The 24,167-nt window shown below is 47.9% G+C and overlaps 1 protein-coding gene across 5 annotated transcripts in view; it reads left to right on the top strand.

The window, feature by feature from the left end:
• Nucleotides 1-24,167, top strand: part of PTPRT (protein tyrosine phosphatase receptor type T) — a 594,083-nt gene that overhangs the window by 525,922 nt on the left and 43,994 nt on the right. For all 5 annotated transcript variants that reach the window (XM_061437619.1, XM_061437621.1, XM_061437620.1 and 2 more), the window contains 3 exons: nt 12,890-12,966; nt 20,601-20,637; nt 21,930-22,027. In XM_061437619.1, the coding sequence (XP_061293603.1) occupies nt 12,890-12,966; nt 20,601-20,637; nt 21,930-22,027 (212 nt within the window). The remainder of the gene's footprint in view (nt 1-12,889; nt 12,967-20,600; nt 20,638-21,929; nt 22,028-24,167) is intronic.

The raw sequence follows: 24,167 nt of genomic DNA, 5'->3' as shown, positions 1-24,167 counted from the left end.
AGTTGGACATGACTGAAGCGACTTAGCAGTAGCAGCAGCAGTTTATATTATGTCCTCAGGCTATGTTATTCTTTTAAAGGTAGTGCCCTGGCCCTTCCGCTCTAGTTTCAATAACACCACTGGCATCTAGGGATGCAGCTAGGGTGAGGTGGGCGACCTCCAGGATGTGACATTCTGGGGGCCGCTTGGCCTCAGCTGTTGACTCGGCACCTTCCTGACTCTGAGAGCAAGCACCTCTAAAGCGTGTGCCCTGGCGCCTCACTGGTCCCCACACACACTCACCTGGAGTGCTGCCCTGTTTGCATCTCTTTGCCTGAGGACTTTCTCCAAAGCTGAGGCAGGATGCTCTGTCCAGGCTCGAGACCATCTCTCCCTGGACCACAAATAGCCCAGCTCCTCACCTCCAACCCTGCTGGGGTGTATGGTCTTCACCTTTTTCCAGAGCTTCCATGGGGAGTGGGCTGCAGCTGCCCACAGTAGTAGTAGATTTGGAAACTCACCCTTCCTGGGCTCCTTCTTTTGGCTGTCTCACCCCCCCCCCAACCCCCTACTCCCCCTGGTGTCCCCTTCTCTTCCTACATAAACTGCTTGCACTGGAATTCTCATCTTACATCTACTTTAGGGGAAGCCCAAACAGAGACAGAGGAAATTTAGACAGCTAGTGATACCACTTTGCTGGATTTGTGTGTGTGTCCGTGTGTGTGTTAGTTGCTCAGTTGTGTCCGACTCTCTGTGGCCTCATGGACTATAGCTCACCAGTCTCCTCTGTCTGTGGGATTTCCCGGCCAAGAATACTGGAGTGGTATTTCTTCTCCAGGGGATCTTCCCAACCCAGGGATTGAACACGGGTTTGCTGGGTTTAAAGAGAGTTGAATCTCCTTTGTAAAGTAAGTATCAGTAATTCTGCAGCAAAACTGTGGCTGGACGGGTCTGCACTCAGTCCTGAGAGTAGACAGTGCCAAGTAACCAGTGCATCCAAAAGCAGGGCAAGGCACAAAGAGGACCGAGACAGAAAGAAAAAAGAAAAGCGTCCTGGAATTGAAATGAGAAAGGAAAAAGAGAAGCAGCCCGAAGGATTGGAAAGTGTTCCTGCCCTTGTATGTGTCCCTCCCGAAGGCGAAGTCTGCCCTGGCTTGATAAATAGAAATATTCTTGGCGCAAGAAGAGCACCGGGTATGATTAGCATCCCAAGGAACCCAGGGCTCTGGGAGGCTGGTGTGGAGGACAAAGGCCCAGGCCAGGAGGACAGAGAAGATGAAAGGAGGGGAGATGGAGGGAGGGTGCTGCCTGCAAATGAAACAATGCAAGAGAAACCTTGGCTAAATAAGCCCTTTCTTCCAAATGCTTCTGTTTAGAATTTAGTAATAGAGACAGTGGGGTTTCCAGGGAGTAGAAAGGAAAGAGAGTGAAAGGGAAGGAAATGAATGGGAGAAACAGAATAAAGGAGCGCTTTGCTTTTAAGCAACCCCGGGGCACAGGCAGTGGACGAGGGGAAATTTCTAGAATACTGCAGCATTCCTCCTGTGCAAGTTGGAGAGGGCCCTTCTTGGCCTGTCAGGAAGGAGATTGCAGGAGGCGAGGAACTGATCCCAGGGGGCGCACATGTTATCAAATGAGGCTTCTCTTTTATCAAATGACAGGTTCTCCTGGACTCTGTTGGGGTCCCAGTAGAAAACTGATGGGACCTTCAAATAGGGTGATTTGAAGAGAACTTAATCAAGTGGTTTTTGTTGGTTTTTATTTTTCTCATGAAGATGTGAGCTAGCTATAGGCAGACTACAGGAATAGTGCAGTGCCCTGGGGCTAAATGCCACACCTGGGGCCACAGAAGACTCTGTAAGAAGTTCCCAGGACCCAGAGGAAGGCAACCTAGCTGAAGGCATGACCTTTTAGTGGCCTTGCAGGCAGCCTGTGGTGGCCCCAACAAAGAGCTGAAAGGAGAAGTGTCGATGCCTCCCAGGTATCGATTGATACCACCCCCCCAACTTCATCCAGTCTCTGCCTGTGCTTTCCAATAGCTAAACCAAGCCAGAGGCAGAGGACAAGGAAATCTGTAGACAGAGTCCCGTTGTTCTCAAAGTGTGCTTCCTGGAGCAGCAGCACCTAAGAACTGTTTAGAAGGCTCATTTTTGCATCCCTCTGCAGACCTGTCACAGCAGACATTCCAGGGGTGGTACCCAGCAATCTCAGTTCTAAAGATATGTAGATCAGATGCGCTGGTGACACCCATACACTTCTCAGGGTTACGAACCTTTCATCTTATTTTCTTTTTTCTTTTGATGCATTAATATAATGTTACGTTAGTTTCAGGTGTACAACACAGTGATTCAGTTACTTTTTAGACTATATTCCATTGAAAGTTCTTATAAAATATTGGCTACCCCCATCTTGCTCCTCCCCCTTTCCTCTCCCTGCTGGTAAGCACTAGTTTATTCTGTACATCTGTGAGTCTGGTTCTGTTTTGTTATAATCATTTGTTTTATATTTTAGATTCCACAGATAAGTGATAATATATAGCGTTTGTCTTTCTCTCTCTTTCTTCACTGAGCATGATGCCCCCCAGGTCATGCAAATGGCAAGATTCCATTCTTTTTTATGGCTGACTAATATTCCTCTGTGTGTGTGTGTGTGTGTGTGTGTGTGTGTACACCACATCTTCTTTATCCATTCATCTCTTGATGTACACTTGGGTCGCTGTCATATCTTGGGGTGCATATATCTTTTCAAATTAGTGTTTTCATTTTCTTTGGATATGTATACCCAGGAGTAGAATTGCTGGATCATCTGGTAGTTCTGTTTTTAGTTTCTTGAAGAATCCCCATACTGTTTTTCCACAGTGGCTGCACCGATGTACATTCCTACCAACAGTGTACAAGGGTTCCCTTTCCTCCACATCCTTACCAATGTTTGTTATTTGTGGTCTTTTTGATGATGGCTCTTCTGACAGGTGTGAGGTGATACCTCATTGTGGTTTTAATTTGCATTTCCCTGATGATTCGCGATGCTGAGCATACAGACCTCTCATTCACAGAGATTAGCTCCCAGTTTAGAGAGGCAGGTGCAGAAGTCTGACTGGCAAACAAGAGATCTGGGATATTTTCTGAGACTTCCAACCGCCTAATTTAAACAAACCTCTAGGCTCAGGTGTAATGGAGTACCAGGTATGGGGTCCAGCAGACCTGGGTGCTAGTCTCAGTTCTGCCTTTGACCTCATGCATGACCTTCAACAAGGTCACTTCGTCTTTCTGACAGTGTCTTATCTTTCAGTGCAAAGAGGGAAAGCTAAGATGAATAATTGTTGACTCTGAAGCTGACTGTGTAGGCTTTTAAATCTAGATGAGACCAAGTCTAGCCTCTCTCAGTTCACAGGCAATAAGCAGCGGTCCAGAGATGTAGAACCCTTGCCCACGGTCACACAGAGGGTCTGAAGGACAGAGAGGACCAGAGCTCTGGGCTCTGGCTGCCTGGATGCCATGAGCTCCCTACCAAGGAGTCCCTCTGCACCTGGACACACCCGTGCTTTTAGGGGAAAATGTGTTGAGGTCTCTGACCTCAGGACAGATAGCAGACTGCATGAGCTCTTCAGAGAAGCCATTTTCACTTGTAGGGAGAGACTCAGGTTCAAAACAAACCCAAGGGCTTCGTCTCATAGCTTTCTCTCCTGATTTCTGGGTAGACTGAGCTGGATGTCAAAATGGGGCTCCCAATTCCTTCTTCTCCTTTGCCGTCTCTGAGGGTGGCTCCTGCCTGGGCCTTACAGAGAAACCTTGTGCAGCAACCCTCAGTGTCCTTTTTATCAGAGGCCTTGTTCCAGTCACTGTATCCCTCTCTGCCTGCTTGTGGGGCAGGTCAGGACTCCCAGGAAATTGGATGTCCCCGGAGCAGTTCTCAACGTATGACTGGTGGGGGATGGAATATAAGTTCCCCAGGCACCTCCCCGCTAAGGTGGAATTATCTTTGGGATGTGTGTTCACAGTCTCCCCTGGAGTTCCCTAACAGGAGTAAGCAAGCCCAACTATCTTTGGTGATAACTTGCTTAATGACACACCCCTTATTGAATTCCTTTCTTTCTCCTTCCTTTCTTTCTTTCTCCTTCCTTTCTTTCTTTCTCCATTTCACTTCCCATCCCCTTTCCAGTGTTTCCTGGGGTCATCTCCTAGATCAAGTCTTTACACTCCATCTTTGTCTCCGATTCTGCTTCTAAAGTAATCTAGATCAGAAACCTCCCTTCCTTTCTTCAGAAGATCCCCTTCGTGGAGTGTAGGCTGGCCACTCTGCTTGGAATGAAGCCACAAAGTCATCAGTTAGGCCACTGTCCCTCTAACTTCTCTCGGTTCTCTGTTCATCGGTGCTTAAGCCCCCTGCAGAGCCCCAAAGGTTTCATCCATCAGAGCAGCTCCCCAAAGGGCCCTGCAGAAGGGAACAGTTAAGCCCCAGCCAACAGGGAACTGGCTGCCCTGGGAGGTGCACCGAATGCCAGGCTGTTTCCCTGTGGTACCCAGGCCACCTCTCTCCCCTGATAATGGTAATTCAATCAAGATTGAATGTGGAGACCTTTAGCTTCAATGGGATACCCAGGCAGTCTCGGCACAATTACCTGCCTTCTCCCTCTCCATTCGTGCGAGATGATGGCATTAACATTTCCAGTGCTTCTAAGAAATGATTTTTCAGGTCCACAATTCATTGTAATGAGTCAGATCTCTTTTCTCTGAAAAATCGCACCTTTCCTTTACCTTCCTCAGTGCCCAGAAGACAGGGGAGAAAAGAACATCTTGTATCCAAGTGATAGTCCCTCCCCGGCCCCACCTCTCTGAAGTGATTCTCTCTTAAGTGGATATGACTTGAGAAGACTGATTTATTGGGTTACCTTTGATGATGGAGGAAGAGAGGAGGAGTTGTGCTTTGTTTAAGAGTTAGTGCCATGCAGACAAGGAAACTGAGCCCTCTCCTCTGGCCCGGGATGGATGGGGGCAGGGGGGCACACAGTGGGATGGGATGGTGTCAGAGTCAGAACTGGCATAGAGGGGGTGTGGAGACAGTGGGTGTCAGTGGTGGGGGTTGGAGGGGTAGGGTCCCTACCACTTTATAAGGAAGCTCTCAACCTTACACCTTCTCTTTAAGTTATTCAACTTCTTGGAGCCTTGATTTTCCTCATCCATAAAATGGGTTACTATGAGAATCAAATGGCATGGCATCCATGGGCTTCTAGAATAGTACCTGGAACACCTTACACATTTCACAAAGATAAATTTTTGTACCTTACACGCAGTGCAGGTGGGTCTCTAGTCTCATGGGCCAGTTTCAGTAAGATATTTTCGTCTTGCCCAAGACATATTGAAGTGCCATGGCACCCCTATGTTAAATAACTGAACATTGAATGGTCTGTACATTCACACCTGAGTGTGCAAAAGAATCTCCTGGAGGGCTTATTAAATGCAAATTACTCATCCCCATCCCAGAGTTTCTGATTCAGTGGGTCTGGGCTGGGACTCAAGTATTGGCATTTCTAAAGAGTTCCCAGGTATCATTGATGCTATTGGCTATTTTGAAAACCACTGGTCTAAAACAATAATAAAACTGAATTTACATATTTGCATTGAGCTCTTAAAATACAGCGGGTACTTTTATTTCTTACTGCTTTTCATCCTTACAAGTTTGCAGAGGTGGAGAGGGTTTTGATGATGTCATTGGGTGAAGTGAGGCTCGGGGAAAGTCAGTCAGCTGCCTCAGGTTGATAGAGTTAGTGATAGACCTCAGGTCTGCCTTCAGAGCCTGCCCGTCCCCTGCCTCTCTCCTGTTGGAGGCAATAGCTGGCAGTCAATCTTGGGTCTGCAGGTGGGGTGAGGGTCAGCTACAAGGAGAGGAAGAATTTGAGCCGGGATCCAGGCTTACTATGCCAGCCTTGCGTACAGGGAAGAGCCCGGAACTCAAGCCAAGTTACCTAAAATCAATTGTATGGCTAAAAGCAAAGGACCCAGCCCCTTTCTGGTTCTCAGCCTTTCAAACACAGTATAATTCATATATTGAACAGATAATTGTTGAACACCTACTTTGTGCCGTACCCTGTAGAGGGTTTAGTAAATGGGGTGCCCTTTCTTAAATAGGGTGTGGAAGAGAGCCATGGGTTAGTCCGATAGTCTCAGAAATACAACTGTCCTAAGAGCTCTGAAGACAAATACAGGAAGCTGTCAGAGTCTAAGATGGAAAGATCACAGAAGGCTTCCTGAGAAAGGAAGATTGAGCTGAGAGCTGAAGAGTGAGATGTTGCCAGCCTGTGGGGTTGAGGGTGTCCCTTTACACGTGCAAAGGCCCTGTGGTCAGAGCAGATGTCATTCATTTGAACAACAGAAAGATGGGTAACGTGGGGAGGGAGGCATGGGGCTGGAGTGGGAAACAGGCCCCAGACCCTCAGATCATGCAAAGCACTGTGGGGTTTGGTCAGGTCAGTGGTGTCCTGGAGCTGATGGGGAAATTTTCAGGAATTCTGTGAGCTTTTTGATGCCATGTTGGCAGCTTGGTATCAGTCATGGTGGGAGTACTTATATCACAGAAGTCAGCAGATGTTACAGATCAGGGCCACTGCTTTCTCCAGAGAGCTATTTGTTAAACTTCTACAACCTCCCGCTGGGCTTTGTCCTAAAACCACAAGGAACAGGTTGATTCTAGAGGGACAGTGTTTCCTCTTGAGTTGTGTTGGGGCAGGGGGTGGGGCGCTTTTTGGATCTCCGTGGCTTTCCAGTTATGTCTTCCTTCTACTGGAAGGAAAAAACCTTCCACTGGTTTTTTCCTCCCCTTGAGCCAGAGCTGGCCCTTCATCTCCTGGCCAGGCTCTTGCAGTTCCTCTTACATCACCATCGAGGAGCTTGTTTCTCCTCTATGTGACTTCCTCCCTCGTCTTGAATATCAAACAAGGAGTACCAGATTAGCTATTTCTCAAGCTTGCAAAATATAGATAAAGCATAATGAACGTTCTGGGCTGCTTGTAAATTACTTTGTATAAATTCCTTTACATTGCTGGCTGCCCCATCTTTCTCCATGTACGTCTGGATAAACACAATTTTTTATCCTTCTAATTATATAAAGTTAGAAGGGGAAGGAGACACAGAATAATATTAGCATCTCCCAGAAGGAATAAATAAACCATGAGGGCAGTGCTACTCCTTGCAATGCCTTTCTGGTGGACTCATAGCTGAATTCTGCCCTTTCATGAATATACACAATAACTCTGCCTCTGCAGAGAGATGGATTGACATTTTGTACGGAAGGACAAATAGGAAGCATAAAGTTTCTAACCACCTCTGCCATCAGCTCACTGTCCACCTCACACCCAGCCCAGAGCCATCATTTGTCAAGCACCTGCTGCATACCAGGCACCGTTGTCACACTTCTGTTTTTTAAAGAGCAGTTTCAGGTTCAGAAAAGTTAAGCAGAATGTCCAGAGCTCCTCTCTACCCTCTGCCTCCCTCCCACATTCAGCTCCCCCTATTTCTAACAGCTCGCGTCAGTGTGACACATTTGTTACAGGGGTGAAACAAAATTGATCCATTATTATTAGCTGAAGTCTGTCCTTTGCATTTGAATCCACCCTGTATTGTGCAATTCTACAGGAGATGAACAATGTATAATGACAGGGATCCACCAGGAAAGGATCCTGCAGAGGTTTCGCTGCCCTAAATACCCTCTATGCTATGCTATGCTATGCTATGCTAAGTCACTTCAGTCGTGTCCGACTCTGTGCGACCCCATAGACGGCAGGCCACCAGGCTCCTCCATCCCTGGGATTCTCCAGGCAAGAACACTGGAGTGGGTTGCCATTTCCTTCTCCAATGCATGAAAGTGAAAAGTGAAAGTGAAGTTGCTCAGTCGTGTCCGACTCTTAGCGACCCCATGGATTGCAGCCTAACAGGCTCCTCCGTTCATGGGATTTTCCAGGCAAGAGTACTAGAGTGGGGTGCCATTGCCTTCTCTGAAATACCCTCTGTGCTCCACCTATTCATCTCTCCCCAGAGGTCCCTGGAAACCATGGATCTTTTTACTGCCCCCGTAGTTTTTCCTTCTCCAGAATGTTACAGAGTTGGAACTGTACAGTATGAAGGCTTTCAGGCTGGCTTTGTCACTTAGCAGTGTGCATGTATATTTCCTCCATATCCTTTCATGCCTTAAGAATTCATTTCTTTATATTACCAAGTCCCATCATTTGGAAGAACCATGACTTGCTTATCCATTTGCCTATTGAAGGACATCTTGTTCATTTCTTAATTTTGGCAGTTGTAAGTAAACCTGCAGTAACCATTCATGTGTAGGTTTTGTGTGGACGGTCAGTTTCAACTCATTTGGGCAAATACCAGACAGAAATTGTTGGGTCATGTGATAAGAGTGTGTTTAGTTCTAGAAGAAATGACCAAACTGTCTTCCAGACTGGCTGTACAGATTTTGCTTTCCCGTCAGCAATGAATGAGCATTCCGGTGGCTCCACATCCTCACCAGCATTTGGTGTTATCAGGATTCTGAATTTTGGCTGTTCTGGTAGATGTGTAGAGGTAGCTTCTTGTTTTTTAAGTTTTTGGTTCCCAATGACATATGCTGGGAAAGATTGAGGGAAAAGGAGAAAGGGGCGGCCGAGGATGAGATGGTTAGATAGTATCACTGACTCAACGAAAATGAGTTTGAGCAAACTCCAGGAGATAGTGAAGGACAAGGAAGCCTGGCATGCTGCAGCCCACAAGGTCACAAAGAGTCAGACACAACTTAGTAATTGAACACCGCCACCAACAAATGACATATGATACTGAACATCTTCTCATTTGCTCATCTTTTGTCTGTACATCCTTTTTGATGAGCTTTCCATTCAGATCTTTTGCCCATTTTTTAATTAGACCGTTTTCTTATTGTTGAGTTTTAAGAGTTCTTTGTATACTGTGGATACAAGGCTTTTATCAGATAGTCTTTTTCAAATATTTTCTCCCAATCTGTGGCTCGTCTTTTCATTCTCTTAACATCCTCACACTTTTCATGCCTGCATTTTCTCATTTAATCCTCCCAATATTCTCGGAGCTGTATAGCATTTTGCTAAGGAATCCAAGGCTTAGGGAAACCAATGGACTTGCTAAGTGATGGAACTAAGATTTGCCCCCAGCACCGGCTCCTAGCTTCAGACCTCCCATTAGCAGGTCTGCTGTCCTGCTTGCCACAGGGTAGCCTGTGTGAGAATAAATCTTGATCATTTGGTACTAAAGTATGCTCCCACTGTCTCAGAAAAGAGTCTCTATTTGGATGCTCTGCGGAGCCTGGCTTGGTGACTTGCATCTAAGTGCCTGAATAGGGAATAAAAAGCCCTCTGTAGCCTAAGCCCCACCCACCTCCTCTGCTTCTTATCTGGCTGCTAGTCCCCAGCCACTCCATGTTCACAAGACAAGAAACCCTGTTTGTAGCTCATCCAATATGCTTGTTTTTCCAGGACCCCTGCTGTCGCTCTTGTGTTTGTTCTCTCTGATGAAAAGACCCTCCTTCATTGTCCATTGGTCAAGTCTCACTTTCAGTGCCTCATTCACATATCACTTCCCGAAGCTATTTATTTATTTGGCGGTGCCAGGTCTTACTTGCAGCACCTGGGTCTTCCATCTTTGTTGCAGCATGTGGGATCTCGTTCTCTGACCAGGGATCGAACCTGGGCCCCCTGCATTGGGAGGTCTTAGCCAACGGACCAGCCACAAAATCCCCGGACTTGTTCTTAATAAATGAAGAGGTGATACTGACAAATACCTGATGTAGAGACACCACTCATCTTTAAGAACAGATAGCTAAAAGAAATGTTTCTGTTTCTTTTTAAATCATATTTGCTTTCAGACTTTAAATTCCATTTTATATTAAAGGAAATACCCTTTCAACATTTTAAACCTCTGTTCCCAGTGCTCTAGATCTCAAGGGCAGGCATAACTCAATAAATAAAGGAGATTTTTGAATTAGTAAGTCACTAGACCAATGAGTGAAAACGCATTTTGCATTTTTCACTTTTTTGAGGCTTGTAGTTTTTTGAAACCACTGGTAATAAGGCTTAACAATCTGAGCTCAGAGTCAGGTGCTGGATGTCTTTTGAAGCCCTGCTGGGTGGATGTCCCCCCAGGAAATCCCACTGCAGGAGCTAGGAACCAGACCCTTGCACAGCCTCCAGTGCCTGCAAGATGGTAGAAGTCCAGGGACAGCATATTGTGTGGACAGAGCAGAGATTCAAGGGCAAACAGTCCTGAGAGAATCCCAGCCTTGCCACTTGCAAGCTGTGTAACATAGGAAACTTGCTTAACCTCTGTGAGCCCCAGTTTCTTCATCTGTGAAATGGGAAGAATATTACATCATTGTAATATTAGCATATAAGAGTGATATTAGCATAATAGTCTGTAGAGCTATTTGGGGAAATATATGATTGTAAAGCCTTCAGTGTCTGCCATACACTCCAGAAAGATTAGCTTCAAATTCCTTCCCCACATCACAGCCTACTGCCCCACTCACCCACAGAGATAACTTACATCTCCTTCCCTGCCTCTGGTCGCTTCCACGGAAACTCCTCCCTACGAGGAGTAAGAAATGTGTCATCCAGTGTAGCTCAGTGTCTAACATGGTGCCTGGCACACGACGGATGCTCAGTGAATCATTGTTTATAGTGGTTAGACTCACTGAATGTTTATTATTTTATTTATGGCTGTGCTGGGTCTTCACTGCTGCTCACGGGCTTTCTCTGTTTGCGGTGTATGGGCTTCTCGACGCAGTGACTTCTCTTCGCAGGCTTTCATGGTTGTGCTCGGGTTTAGTTGCCCTGCAGTATGTGGGATTGAACCTGTGTCCCCTGCATTGACAGACAGATTCTTAACCACTGGACTACCACGGAAGTCCTCACTGAATAATTTTTGAATCGACTCTTTAGTTAATGAATGAACGGATGCAGGGTGGTAGCCCCAGCCTGCTTGTCCATCCTGGATCCCATTCTTTGCCTTCTCCTGCTCAGCCTTCCGTCACAGGGAGCTAACCCCTCAGGTTGCGTTTCTCACCACCTCTTGACAACTTGCCACTAGCTCGGTTTGGCCAGTGATGGGCACTGGTGTTGGAGATTGTTTAAGGTGGGAGAAAGGAAAAAGCTGGGGTGTCTCTCCCCTCTGTCCCCATCACAGGTACCTTCCTGAACAGCCAGGGAGTCTCTTCCTTTTCTCCAGCTCCCACCAGAGAGGCCACCGCAGCTCCAGCTCCCACAGGTGCCCCCTCCCCGGGCTCCGGGGCCCTCGCCTCCTCCCTCTGTCCCACCTTCCCTGGGGAGGCAGTGTCTCCTTGTGAGTGTTTATTTCCGAATTGCTCCTCCCTCCTCCCTTTGGCCTCTCAACTCTTCCATCACCTAGGTAACCACTTCACTGTCGTTAACGCCTCTGCTGTGCACCCATGGAGAAGGAAATGGCAACCCACTCCAGGATTCTTGCCTGGGAAATCTCATGGACAGAGGAGTCTGGCAGGCTACAGTCCCCAAGGGGTCGCCAAGAGTCAGACACAACTGAGCGACTAAGCACAAGGATCCTTGAAGTGCTTACTCCTATCCTGCTTAGACTCCTCTTGGGAATCAGGAGTGTCTGAGCTCAGAGTTAAGAGAACCTCACTCTCCTAGGCTCCACCATCCACTGACCATGTGGCCCATCAGCCCTTGGGAGCCTCAGTTTCCTCATTTGTAACAAAGGTTAACAGCATCCATCCTGCTTCTCTCCCAGGTCGTTGTGAGAGTCCAGAGAGATAATCCACTCACCTGCTCACCAAGTCCTTATTGAGTACCTGTGCAGAGGATAGAACAGGGAGCAAAGCACGCTGTGTCCCTGTTCTTGGGGGTTCCGGTTTGTAGTAGCAGATATGCTTATAAACTGCAAAGTTCGGGAAAAGGCCCACAGGATAAGCTGACCTGACTTCATAGACCCTGTGGGTGCCCAGAGCTCCCCAGTCCACCTTTGGGGACCCCAGCCCTGCCAGTAGGTGCAGCAACACTCGGTGATGTGAACCCAGTGATGGGGACAGCAAGCTGAGCCTCTCCCCCCGCCAGACCCAACCGGACGTTCTGTTTGTGTGTCTTTTAGCGTGTCGGAGCTCACTTGAATTAACTGTAAAGGATTAGCCTGATTCTTCTGCTGAAGACCGTTTTTTTTTTTCCTTAATTATTTTTATTTGGTGTTATTTGAAGTAAGCGTGCCATTGACTAAAGCCTGCACATCTTGTTTATGCCTAGATTGTGTTTAAAATGGTATTCTCTGTAACACGATTTTTAGTTATTGATGACCTCTTTTATAATGACTTAGTCAGCTTCACTTGAATGATAGTATTGATAACAATATGTGGCTGACAATCTGTTTGCAGTAATACTCCAAGAGGCAAAAGGAAAGCATTTGTACATGCGTAGAAAATAGATACATTTGCTGGTTTTAAGAAAGCATGAAAATGGAGCATTTTAATCCTGATCTCACTTCCCGAGACACTTGCAGAGTGTTTTCATGTGGTCTTTCTTGCATTGTCCTCTGCAGAAGGCATCTCTACCTGCTTTTAATGACAAAATCTCTAAGATTTAAAGAGACAGGTGACTCTCCCTAGTAAGTAATGACAAAACCAGAACCAGAAGGGCAGGTGGGAAAAAAGAGGAGCATATACAGGCCCTTTGTACGGCAGAGTAATCTCCCTGAGCCTCAACTTCCTCATCTGTAAATGGGGATGATAACTGAGGGTGATGCCAGGGGTTCCAGGAGAATGTGTGTCACTGGCATGATGCCTGGTGTGTGCTGATAGATAGATGGTAGCTCTAAAGCAGGCAGGGCTGGCTCCTTGCCCGAAGCCCTTGGATCACTCACCCCCTGGTTTTCTGCTCTCTCTGCAGATGACCATTCTCGAGTGAGACTGCTGGTGCTGGATGGAGACCCACACTCCGACTATATCAACGCCAACTACATCGATGTGAGGCTCTCCGCGGGGCTGGGGGGCTGGATTCTGGGTGGGCTGCAGCAGACTCAAATCTGTGACTCTCCCCCCAGCCAGTCCCCTAGACAGTGGCCCTCCTAGAGCAAGTCCACAGGGTCTGGCTCCTCCCTGTGACTCTTGTAACCCAAGTTGATTATCCGTCTTAAGATGTACCCATTTTCAGGCTGGCTAGAGTGGTCTGCTCTGTGGAGCCCAGGGCTGACAGCCTTGTGCATTCGCCCATTAATTCTTCAATTTTAAAAAAAATTTTATTTATGTATTTGTTTGCTGTACTGGATCTTTGTTGCTGTGCAGAGGCTTTCTGTAGATGCAGCAAGCAGGGGCTACTCTCTAGCTGTGGTTCGGGGGTTTCTCACTGCAGTGACTCTTGTTGCAGAGCCCAGGCTGTAGGGCTCACAGGCTTCAGTAGCTGTGATGCAGAGACTTACTTGCCCATGGCATGTGGAATGTTCCCAGACCAGATATCAAACCTGTGTCCCCTGCTTTAACAGATGAATTCTTAACTGCTATACCTCAGGGAAGTCCCGTTAATTCTTGTTTGTCTGTGTGTGTGTTTGCCTATTCATTCATTCATTTGAAGGTACAGCCGTTTATGTAATGAAAATTTCAGAGTTGGATGCTTTGGGAACCAGAAAGCTAAAAATGCCATGGTCTCTACCTTCTAAAACCTTAGCGGGAAGATAAGCTGTGCACATCAATAATTCCAGGGCAAACCAGAAAGTGGGTGTCACAAGTTCAGATAAAATGCCTCAGGGATTCAGAGGTGGAGGGGAAAGTCACCCTTCCATCAGGAATGCGAAGTGAGATGTGAACCAAAGCTTTAAGCACAGGTAGAATTTAAAATCAAAGACGGGGGAGATGGGCCTCTGGCCAAAGCACTGCACAAGCTGCGATGTGGCAGAGGATATGGCACAGCAAAGTGTGAGGGGAGCAGAGACTCTGTAATGAGAATAGAGAAAAATAAGGTTGGCGCCGGATCATGGATGGTTTGTGATCAAACATGGGAAGTCGGACTTTATTTTGTAGGCAAGAGGAAGCTGTGGAAAGTGTTTGATCAAGGATGTGACCAGTTCAAAGCTGAGCTGTGGGATGGCTTATCTTTTACTGAGGTTGAGGCAGATGAGAGAGAAGAGGGTCTGGGATTAAGACCCCCAATTAGGAAAGGGGCCGCTTCAGTGTTTCAGAGAACATGGAGGAAGGGACTAAATACAACAGGAACCGAGACAGGTGTACATGGAAGTGAGCGAGTTTGTAAAAGGGAAGTGTGGTCACTGGGGCCAGAGAGACATCCCAGCAGGACTGATGCAAGCCAGGCTTCCCAGGGCCTCAGCTGGGAGGCCCAGGAACCTTGACGAAAGGCTCAGAGTTCGTCCGGGCCCTTCTGACTCCCAGGTGTTTTTATAGACAAGCGATACGGTACTGCGGCAGGCTTTAGAATTTCCCATAATCTAAGCTGAGCCAGATAATTCACTGATTCAACAAATATGCATTAAGCCTCACCTTAGACATTTACCTTTTGCCCTCTGATATATTCCATGTCTTTCCCCGTTCTGCTTTGCATTGCTGGTGTGTATGTGGGCAGAGGGAGGTCGGTGGGGGGGAGGCGTGGGTTACAGAGAGGAGAGAGAGCTGACCCCTTTAAGGAACGTGCCATGGGAGACAGGAGGGTGAGAGGAAGGGAGAAACCATCGTATTTCTCCACCTCTTTTGCTTCCTGGGGTGGCAGCTCCAGCAGTGGCTCCAGCTTCATCCACCAGGACCACCAGGGTGGTCCAGCCTCAACAAGGTGGCCCCAGCTCCTGGGCTCTGGTGGCTTCTCCGGCTCCCATTATACCTGCTGGTTCTAGGGGTGGCCATAGCCTCTTGCTATTGCCGATCTCTGGGCGGCCCACTGTTCTCTGTTTTGCATCTGAGCTCCACCATCACCTGTATAACCAGTTCCCTGCACTGAATTCCCTCTGTCTGAAATGCCTGGTGTGGTCCCTAGATCCCCCTGCCCTGGACGCTGGCTAACAAAGGGCCTGGGTGTGGTCAGGAGCTGGGTCTGGAGCTTCCGTAGAGGTCTAGATAGACACAGCCTCTGTCACGAGCAAGTCATGGAAGGGAACAGAGGGTCAGTGGAGGGACAGAGAAGACACCAAGCATGGGCTTCCAGCACAGTGCTAGCAGTTCAGGGTTGGGGGGGACTGCCCCAGGTGTGTGGGCCTACTCTATACTCCAGCAGAGTCGCGATTCCCAGGGTCGCTATGGGGATGCCTGGCAGGATTCGCCCTAGGTAGCTATCGGGCTCACCCCTTGGCCCGAGTTTCCACCCAGCCAGAAATGCAGCCCTCCAAAGGGCTGACTGCCCATGCTGGAATCATTTATCCAGTTGGATCTTGACAATGCATTAAAACAACTCCATCTGGATAATGAGCTGAAAGGGCCAGCCCTGCCTAGGCCTCCAGACGCCACAGTTCCGGTGTCATCCCACTGGCAGGCCTGTCTCACACCCGAGGATGCACTGGCCACTTGAATCTGTTATAAATTACCAATCTGGAAATAAATATCATATCTGGGTCCCCGGTAAGTAACAGATGCATGAGTACAGAGTGAGATAAATGCATTTTGGATGCAAACCTCTTTCCCATTGCTCACAGACAGATGGAGGCAGGCCCAGGCAGGTTTGCGGTTGATCTGTGTGCTGTGTAGGTGGGACTTCAATGAACTCAAAGTTCTTTTAAGGTTAGGAAGTTTCTGTACCAGCTCTTGGCAGATGCCCGGAGGAGCCCCGAATGAGCAGTCCGTTTCCTTTTATCTCCAATTGCTAGAGTCTGGTCATTGGCATGTTTTCTTTCAGGGGACCATATGGGTTCCAGGAGCCAGAGAGGCTCTCTGGACTCGGGCGCCATGTGTGGACAGGCCCGCAGCAGGCAGGCGTTCGTTCCATATGCATTTATCAAGGTGGTGGCCAAGGCAGACTTCTCCACGCTGGGGACACAGCCACGAGCCAGCCCATTCCAGCCCTGCCCTGCTGGAGCTCTCATTCAACCAGGCAAACAGACGGGAAGCATGTAAATAAACAAAGACTTTGGTGTTAAGTGCCCTGAAGACAAGTAAAGCAGAGAAAGCACTCCCCCCCCCAAAAAAAAAACGAAAAAGGTGTCAGGATGGACTGTCAGTGGACGTGACTGCTGTCCCAGCAGAAGCCTGGATGGGAGGGGAGAGCAAACCCCTGAGTTATGTGGGGACAGACACAGCTGACGCAGTCCCAGGGAAGGGCCAGCGCTAAGGCCTGTGGATGGAAACATGACAGCCAGCAAGCGTGGGGAGAGTGGGAGGAAAGCTAAGAATATTGCTTCAGGGATGAAATGGGAACCACAGGGGTGTTGGGATGGGCAAACCAGGCTTAAGAGGTCCATTCAACCGCAGTGAGCTCACAGAGAACACTTCTCTGGCCTCCTTAGTTGAGTCCACTCCCCGGCGGGGCTCCCCAGAGCCCTAGATCTTTTCCTCAGTGGCCCTTATCTCAACTTGTTGACGTCTACAAGCTGCTTAGAACCTGAGCCCATATTCATCTGGTCCACTTTTGTATCTCTAGGGCCTTATACCGAGTAGTAGATGCTCAGTTAATACCTGTTGATTGAATATTGAAGGACCGAGTGACCAAACGAACAAAATAGCGAACCCAAGTCATGGAACCTCCACAACTGAAGTGAATGCCTTGCTCAGAATTCCATCCCATTGATGTTGAAGTGCGTTGTGAGTGAAGTGAGAGTGTTAGTCGCTCAGTCGTGTCCGATCCTTTTGCCAACCACATGGACTGTGGCCCGCCGGGATCCTCTGTCCTTGGAATTCTCCAGGCAAGAATACTGGAGTGCACAGCCTTTCCCTTCTCCAGGGGGTTTTTCTGACCCAGGGATCAAACCCAGGTCTCCTGCATTGCAGGCGGATTGTTTACCATCTGAGCCACCAGGGAAGCGCGTTGGAATCGTCCAGATTCCATGCATTTTGTCTTTTGCCTTTTGTCTGCCAACCGGGGCATTAAAGGAGTGCCCCAAGCTCACCTCAAAAGACGTGTTCATGCATGTATGCCACAACCATCCTTTGCTGAAAAAGCTGCACCCAGCTCTGGGTAGCCTATCCAATGGCCCAGAAAGAGAAAGTATTAAAAAAAAAATACTTACTGTAACATACATTATAAGGGTGTTGATTGGGCATCTCCCAAGCCCTGCAGGACAGCTCAGGAGGAGAATTCATTTGAAGTGCAGTGTGGGAAGCTGGGGACGTAGGGTACCTGGAAGGGCCTCAAGAGGGTCAGCTGGGAATGAGTCTGGAGACAAGGATGGAGACAGGTGATCAGTCCCACGCTAAAGCACCTGGACGTTATTATATAGGCAGCAGGGAGCCACTGCAGGCTTAAGTGGAGAAATAATAACAATAATAATAATCAGGTGGGCATTGGGACGTTTACCCTGGCAGGAAGCAGACGGGCTGTGGGACCAGACGGGAAGGTAGGAGGCAGGGAGGCCAGCGTGAGGCCTTGGCCCAGATCAGGGAGGACGAGGGCTGGAAGAAGAAATGATGGTGGGGATGACAGAAGACCATGGACTTGAGAGACCCCGTCTTTCCACACTCCAGGGTACTATTTTCTAGTCCCAGACTTACTCTGGGAAAACTCCCAGAATCTGTTTCTCCTGTGATCCTGAAGAGCACGGGCGGTCTTGACTGGGAGGAACAGAGCTCTCTGCCTCTGATTGTCCTCCCCACCTCTCACAGCTCAGAGAGGGCCTCAGTTACTACATCTGGAGGGAGAGCAGAGAGAAGGGAATGATCAGAAGAATCTCAGAATCCCTCACGGCCAACGCAGACTTTGAATCGTGGTAGGCACTCGATAAATGCTTTCCAGATACACAGTAAAATAATAATAGCAAGGGCGTATATGTTAAACTTTAGACTACTGCCTGACACATGGTAACGGCCATCTATTAACTCACTTAATCCTAACCACAAGGCTATAATGTAAATGCTGTTATCCCCGTTTAACAGCAAAAATCAATTAAGGCCCAGGAGGTTAAGTAACCTGCCCCAGACCACACAGCCTGTAAGGAACAGAGCCAGGATTCACACCCAGGCTATTAAATTCAGAGTCAGCACATAACCACCATGCTATGCTGCTTTTCTTTCTGTTTTAACCATTTATTTTATTGAAGTTACTGCGTTGGTGTTCATTTCTGCTGCACAGCACAGTGACTCAGTTGTACAGCTCTTTATGTTCTTTCATATTATTCTCCATTATAGTTGGTCACAGGGTATTGAATGTAGTTCCCTGTGTTCTACAGTGTGTATGTGTGCCCCATGGGCTGCAGCAGCCGGGTTCCTCTGCCCATGGAATTTTCCAGCCAAGAATAGTGGAGTGGGGTGCCATCTCCTTCTCCAGGGGGTCTTCCTGACCCAGGGATCAAACCCGCCTCTCCTGCATCTCCCGCACTGGCAGTCAGATTCTCTGCCACGAGCGCCTCCTATACAGTAGGACCTTGTTGTTTCTATATACATAAAGAAAAGTTTGCATCTGCTGAGCCCACTCTCCCAGTCCATCCTTCCCGCACGCCCTCCCCCTTGGCAACTACAGGTCTGTTCTCTGTGTCTGTGAGTCTGTTTCTGTCTTGTAGATGTGTTGGTTTGTATCTATTTTGGATTCCACATACGTGACATCATATAGTATTAGTCTCTCTCTGACTTACTTCAGGCCTCCCTTGTGGCTCAGCTGGTAAAGAATCCGCCTGCAACGAGGGAGACCTGGGTTCAATCCCTGGGTTGGGAAGATCCCCTGGAGAAGGGTATGGCTACCCACTCCAGTATTCTGGCCTGGAGAACTCCACGGACTGTATAGTCCATGGGGTCGCAAAGAACCAGACAAGACTGAGCAACCTTCACTGACTTCACTTAGTATGATAATCTCTAGATCCATCAAAGTTGCTGCAAATGGCATTATTTTGTTCTTTTGTATGGCTAAGGGGTATTCCATTGTCTAAATATACCCCATTTTTTTTATCCGTTCATCTGTCCACAGACATTGTTTCCATGTCTTGGCTATTGTAAATAGTGCTGTTATGAACACAGGGTACATGTGTCTCTTTGAATTATAGCTTTGTCTGTATATGTGTCCAGGTGTGGGATTGCTGGATCATATGGCAACTCTATTTTTAGTTTTTTGAGGAACCTCCATACTGTTCTCCACAGTGGCTTGCTCCAGTTTACATTCCCATCAACAGTGTGGGACTGTTTCCTTTTCTCCACACCCTCTCTAGCATGTGTTACTTGTAGATTTTTTTAAGTGTAGACCATTCTGACTGGTGTGAGGTGTTGATTTGCATTTCTGTAATAATTATATGCCGCCATCCTGGTTGGTCTCTCTCAAGAGCTTGTTTATTGGGCATTCACTCTGGGTTTCACACTGTACTAGGCTCCACGAACAATTTTTTAAAACTTAGGAGGCAGTGTTTGTCCCCAAGAAGCTGACAACCTTCCTAAGAAGATAGGACCACTCATACAAAGAGTCTAGGTGGGCGGATTGATTCCTGGTGGTTAATCCAACCATTGTAGCCATGACGCTGGCCTTGGGTTGAGACTGACAGTTTATTTGTTCATTAAACTTTATGACTTGTGTTCTCCTGAGATTAAAAGCAGAATTTCAGGACTTTCCAACAACTTTCCACCAACAGGCTCCGTATTTGGCATCTATATCTGTTAGACATACCCATTCATTCGTTTACTCATTTAGTCATTCAGTTATTACTGATTATGTTCAATGTCATGTATTAAATACAGATCTGTCTCCAAAACTTGAACTTCTACCCCATACGATACATTTCCTCTCTGCACCAAGAAAAGGGACCCTCCATGTAGTCCATGCCCAGACAGAAGAGAAAGTAATCCTCAACCTCTCCCCAATGATTAGGCTGATGAGGCACCAGAGTAACCCCGCATCAGAGCCCAGCAGGGTCTACTGAAGACCCTGAAATGTACAGGAAAATATCTCTGAATTAGAGAATGGCTTTGTCAGTCTCTGGGTCACACCCACCTGGGGCCCTCTCCGTGAAAGGAGCCTCCGTTCCAAGCCCAGCCCTGTGGCAGACAGGCAGTGCGGCAGCCTTCCCAGCTCTCTTTTTCTAATTGTTACTCACGCAAGGGGTCAGCAGTGCAATTGTTGTTTTCTCTCTGGTGCCCTCTGGGGCCTTGCCCAGTGTTCTGCATGGAATCATGGCTCGGGAAAGGCTTGGTGGTGGGTGATGTCCCACAGAAACCTGAAAATTCCTTCTCCACCTCTTTCTGGGTGTGCCTGGCCACAACTGATGCCCATCCAATCTTGGCTCCCAGTCCATGGCTCCAAGGCAAGCCTGTTTGGGGCCCCTCTCAAGGAACCATAAGAACAGCTAACATTTAGCAGTTGACTCAGCACTTTATGTGCATTAGCATATTTAATCTTCGCCACTTGTCTGGGAAATGTCTAATGCTAGCCTTATTTTGTTTATAAGGAAACCAAGCCTTGGAAAGGATAACTATTAGTACTGGGCCATTTGCAAGCTTAGACTAGAGGCCCTTCACTGTGCTTTTCTCTTCTCATCCAGGGGTACCATCGACCTCGGCACTACATCGCAACTCAAGGTAAGAGCTGAAAGGGCCCTTGCCTTACATGGGGGAAGTGGAATAAGCTTCCACCAGCCAAGACGTTACATAGGAGCAGGGCTGTAGAGGCTCCAGAGGCCTTTAGTTTGCCCATTTGTTTGTTTGGGAAGGAAGGAGGTGACAGGTTCAGCAGTGGAAGTGGGGGAGGGATGTAAGGGAGAAAGGAGGGAGGTATCACTGGGAAATGGTCAAGAGAGATTGGACCAAAAGCACTGGCCTCAGGCACATGCCATCAATACCCAGCATCCCCAACTGGAGCTGATGGTGCCTTATCTCCTCAATGGCTGTACACCTGGAAGAGACAGGATGCCGACTCTCCTCGAAAGCAACTTACTAGGGTGTTATCAGATCTAAAAATTACTCTCCCTCTCAAACTGTTCTGGGAGGAAATCCTGTGGGTGATTATATATGTGGGCAATGACATATATAAAGATACCTACCCTTCATAGTGTTATCTACTAGGAAAACAAGTGAAAAATCTTCAGCGCCCAACAAATGTTAGATTAGTTAAATTGTGAAACTTCTATATTATGGAAAATTATGCAGCTATGACAAATTTCATGGTAAGAATTTTTAAGGGCATGGAGAAATACATGTAGTAGGTATAATGCTTCTTATAATAAATACATACATACATATTTATATAGAGAAATGGCATTCCAAATTTTGTATCAAAAGGATGTATTACTCTTATAATTTTAAAAACAATGAAGGCCCAGGACATTAAAAGAGAAATTTCCAAGGAAATTGCTTTGGACTCTCAGATCCTATCTCCCATTTCTTTTTTCTTTTTTGCCCTGCTTTCTGCCCAGGCTCCAGGCAGATGCATTTGTCAAGCTGAGAACTGGGCCTCTTCCGTTTGTGTTCTCAGCATCTGACTCCTGGTGGCTCTTCTGCCCTCTAACCCCACCCTCACCTCAATTTCCTTCCCATCTCTCACTGAGGATCTAGAGCCCAATTTTTGAAAATTCCCTTAAGCTATGTTATTTACCCCGAATACAAGATGGTGGGTTGGTGGGAAAGTGGAGCCTCTGGGAGGAGTCTGAGCAGGAGGACAGTGAAGAGGAGAAGCTGCGGACATGCAGACCCTGCACGTTGGAGCGCGGCTGTTCTCATGCCCCAGTTTCAACTACTTGGGTGTCCGACAGGGAAGGCTGACCTCACTGTTATTCACCCATCCGGAGCCTTCACTGACCAGCCACAAGGGACAAGCCTCTTGTCTGTTTCCTGGCAGTTTCAGCCTTTGACCCTGTCCCGTTCTCTGTTGGCAGGTCCCATGCAGGAGACCGTAAAGGACTTCTGGAGAATGATCTGGCAGGAGAACTCGGCCAGCATCGTCATGGTCACAAACCTCGTGGAAGTGGGCAGGGTAAGCCCCTCCCATGGGTGCCTGGATAGAGGATGCTGGCTGGCGAGCCACTGCCCAGCATCTCTCTGTTCCAAGCGCCTCTCGTTTGCATTTCACCCTCATGGCCCCTACGAGGGAGAAACCCTCCCTCCTGTTCACACTCGAGGAATAAAGGTCTCTACCCTTCAAACCCCACCCCCACCCCTTTCCCCACCCTCACACTCTGCTGATGCCATCATCTCGTAGACTGAGGAAATCACAGCCATCAGATGTGAACTCTCATCTTCACACTGCAAAGCTGCATTCTACTCATGTCTACAACCATCTTCTCATTCTTCCCCTCTATTATTGGGCTGGACCTGGCTGTTTCTGTTGACCTTCAATGGTAGACTATTGGCTCTTTCTTACGGCCCAGCCTCATATGATAAATCCCAGTGCCCTGAATCACAGATTCCACTCAAAAATTTCTCATCCTTCCCCTCTCACTCGGAAAGTATTTCTTTCCCATTGCTAGATCATTTTCCTCTGCATGCAAACATCCTGAGTACCTTCCCCCTTAAAAATGGAAAACAGGCAAACAAAACTCCTTCCTCTTGTCCCTGCTTTTCCGCCCAACCCTGAAGACCCACACACAGGTTCTGCTTCTTCACTTCCGTTCTCTTCCACCCACTCCAATAGCTGTTTCCTCCATCCCAGCATCAGTCAGTGTCCCCAGCATCCTTCATGTCGACACATTCATGCCTCTTCTCATGGCATTCAGTCTCTCAGCAGCATCTGACCCTCTGTTCCTCGAAGCTTTGACATTCTTCAGGGTCCAGACCTTGGTCTCTCACTCTGTTCAACTTGACTCTCTCCTCTGTGGTCCTTAGCGACTCCTAGGGCTTAAAAATGGGACTGCTCTTGCCAGTTCGCTTTCATCTACTTGATGTGGTGTGGGTGGGCTGCTGGGTTTAAAGGCAGGGTGCACAGACGCTAGAATTAAGGAGGGCTCTTTACTTATCACATGCGCTAACTAAAGAGTGTGCAAAAAAATAAATAAATAAATAAAGAGTGCGCAGGTAAGTTTGTGTTTTGGAAAGAACCAGATAATCCAGTAAAATTAAAGGAGTCCCAGCCTCCAAGATAATGGGCAGGGGGAGGATCTGGGCTGTCAGTTGTAATTCACGGCTGTGGACATCTCATGACCTAACAGGAGTTTAGGGCCAGAAGAGACTTTGTTCTTGAGCCCACTCTTATTGAGTCCATTCCCCAGTTTTACAGATGAGGGAACAGACCCCAAAGGGTGGAGTAACTGCCATAAAGTCATTTAGACAGAACCTAGCCACTGTCTCTTGACTATTGACTCTCATTGTAGAGGTCATGATCAAGACCGCTCCCCAGGGACTCTGGCCCAGGGAGCAGCTACTGTGGACCACACATCCAGCCCAGGATTTAAGAATTCGGGGGCACATTCTAGCCTGTTCTACAGATGTCCCCACTGGAGACAGATTCCCTTGATTATGAGTCTGATTTGATTGGGGGAAGGGACAGGAGAGCCCTCTCTTCACGGAGTTCCGAGAAGGAGCTGAGTTCTCTGCCAGACACGGGATATGCATTGTGTCACTTCACCCTCCCAGCAGACGTCCGGGACGATGTTCCTGGTCATTATTCAGATGGCCTGGCTTTGCGTCCTGGCTCCCCCACCCTTACTGACAGTTGATCCTGAGCCATTTTCTTGGGTTCCCTCTGCTTCCGATTCCTCATCTGTAAAACGAATAGGGCTAATGATATCTACTTCATCAGAGTATGGTGACCAGTCATTAAAGTAATCTGTGTAAAGCATTCATAGAAGACTTAGTCAGCAGGGCCAGAGAGGGTAAAAGCCATTAGACAGTGTTAGCTACCGTTTTCATCACAGGAAGCTGAGGCTCAGGGAGGTCTCAGGACTTCCTGGAAGCCTCACAGCTTCACAGCGTTAGAACAAACAGTGCGTCCATTTGCCTCCACACCCTGTGGCACTAAACCAGCATTTCCCTAAGTGGGTTCCATGGGCTGCTCGTCTGCAGGATGCTTAGCTAGCAGAGGGTTCCATGGTTAAATACGTTTGGGAAATGCTGTGGACTCTTCGCCCCTTTCGGAGAAAGTGCAAAGATGTTAGCGTTAGCACATTCAAGCAGCTGAG

This window comes from Bos javanicus, chromosome 13 (assembly GCF_032452875.1).
Source record: "Bos javanicus breed banteng chromosome 13, ARS-OSU_banteng_1.0, whole genome shotgun sequence".
NCBI classification, from domain to species: Eukaryota; Metazoa; Chordata; class Mammalia; order Artiodactyla; family Bovidae; genus Bos; species Bos javanicus.
This window is presented reverse-complemented; position numbering and strand designations above follow the sequence as displayed.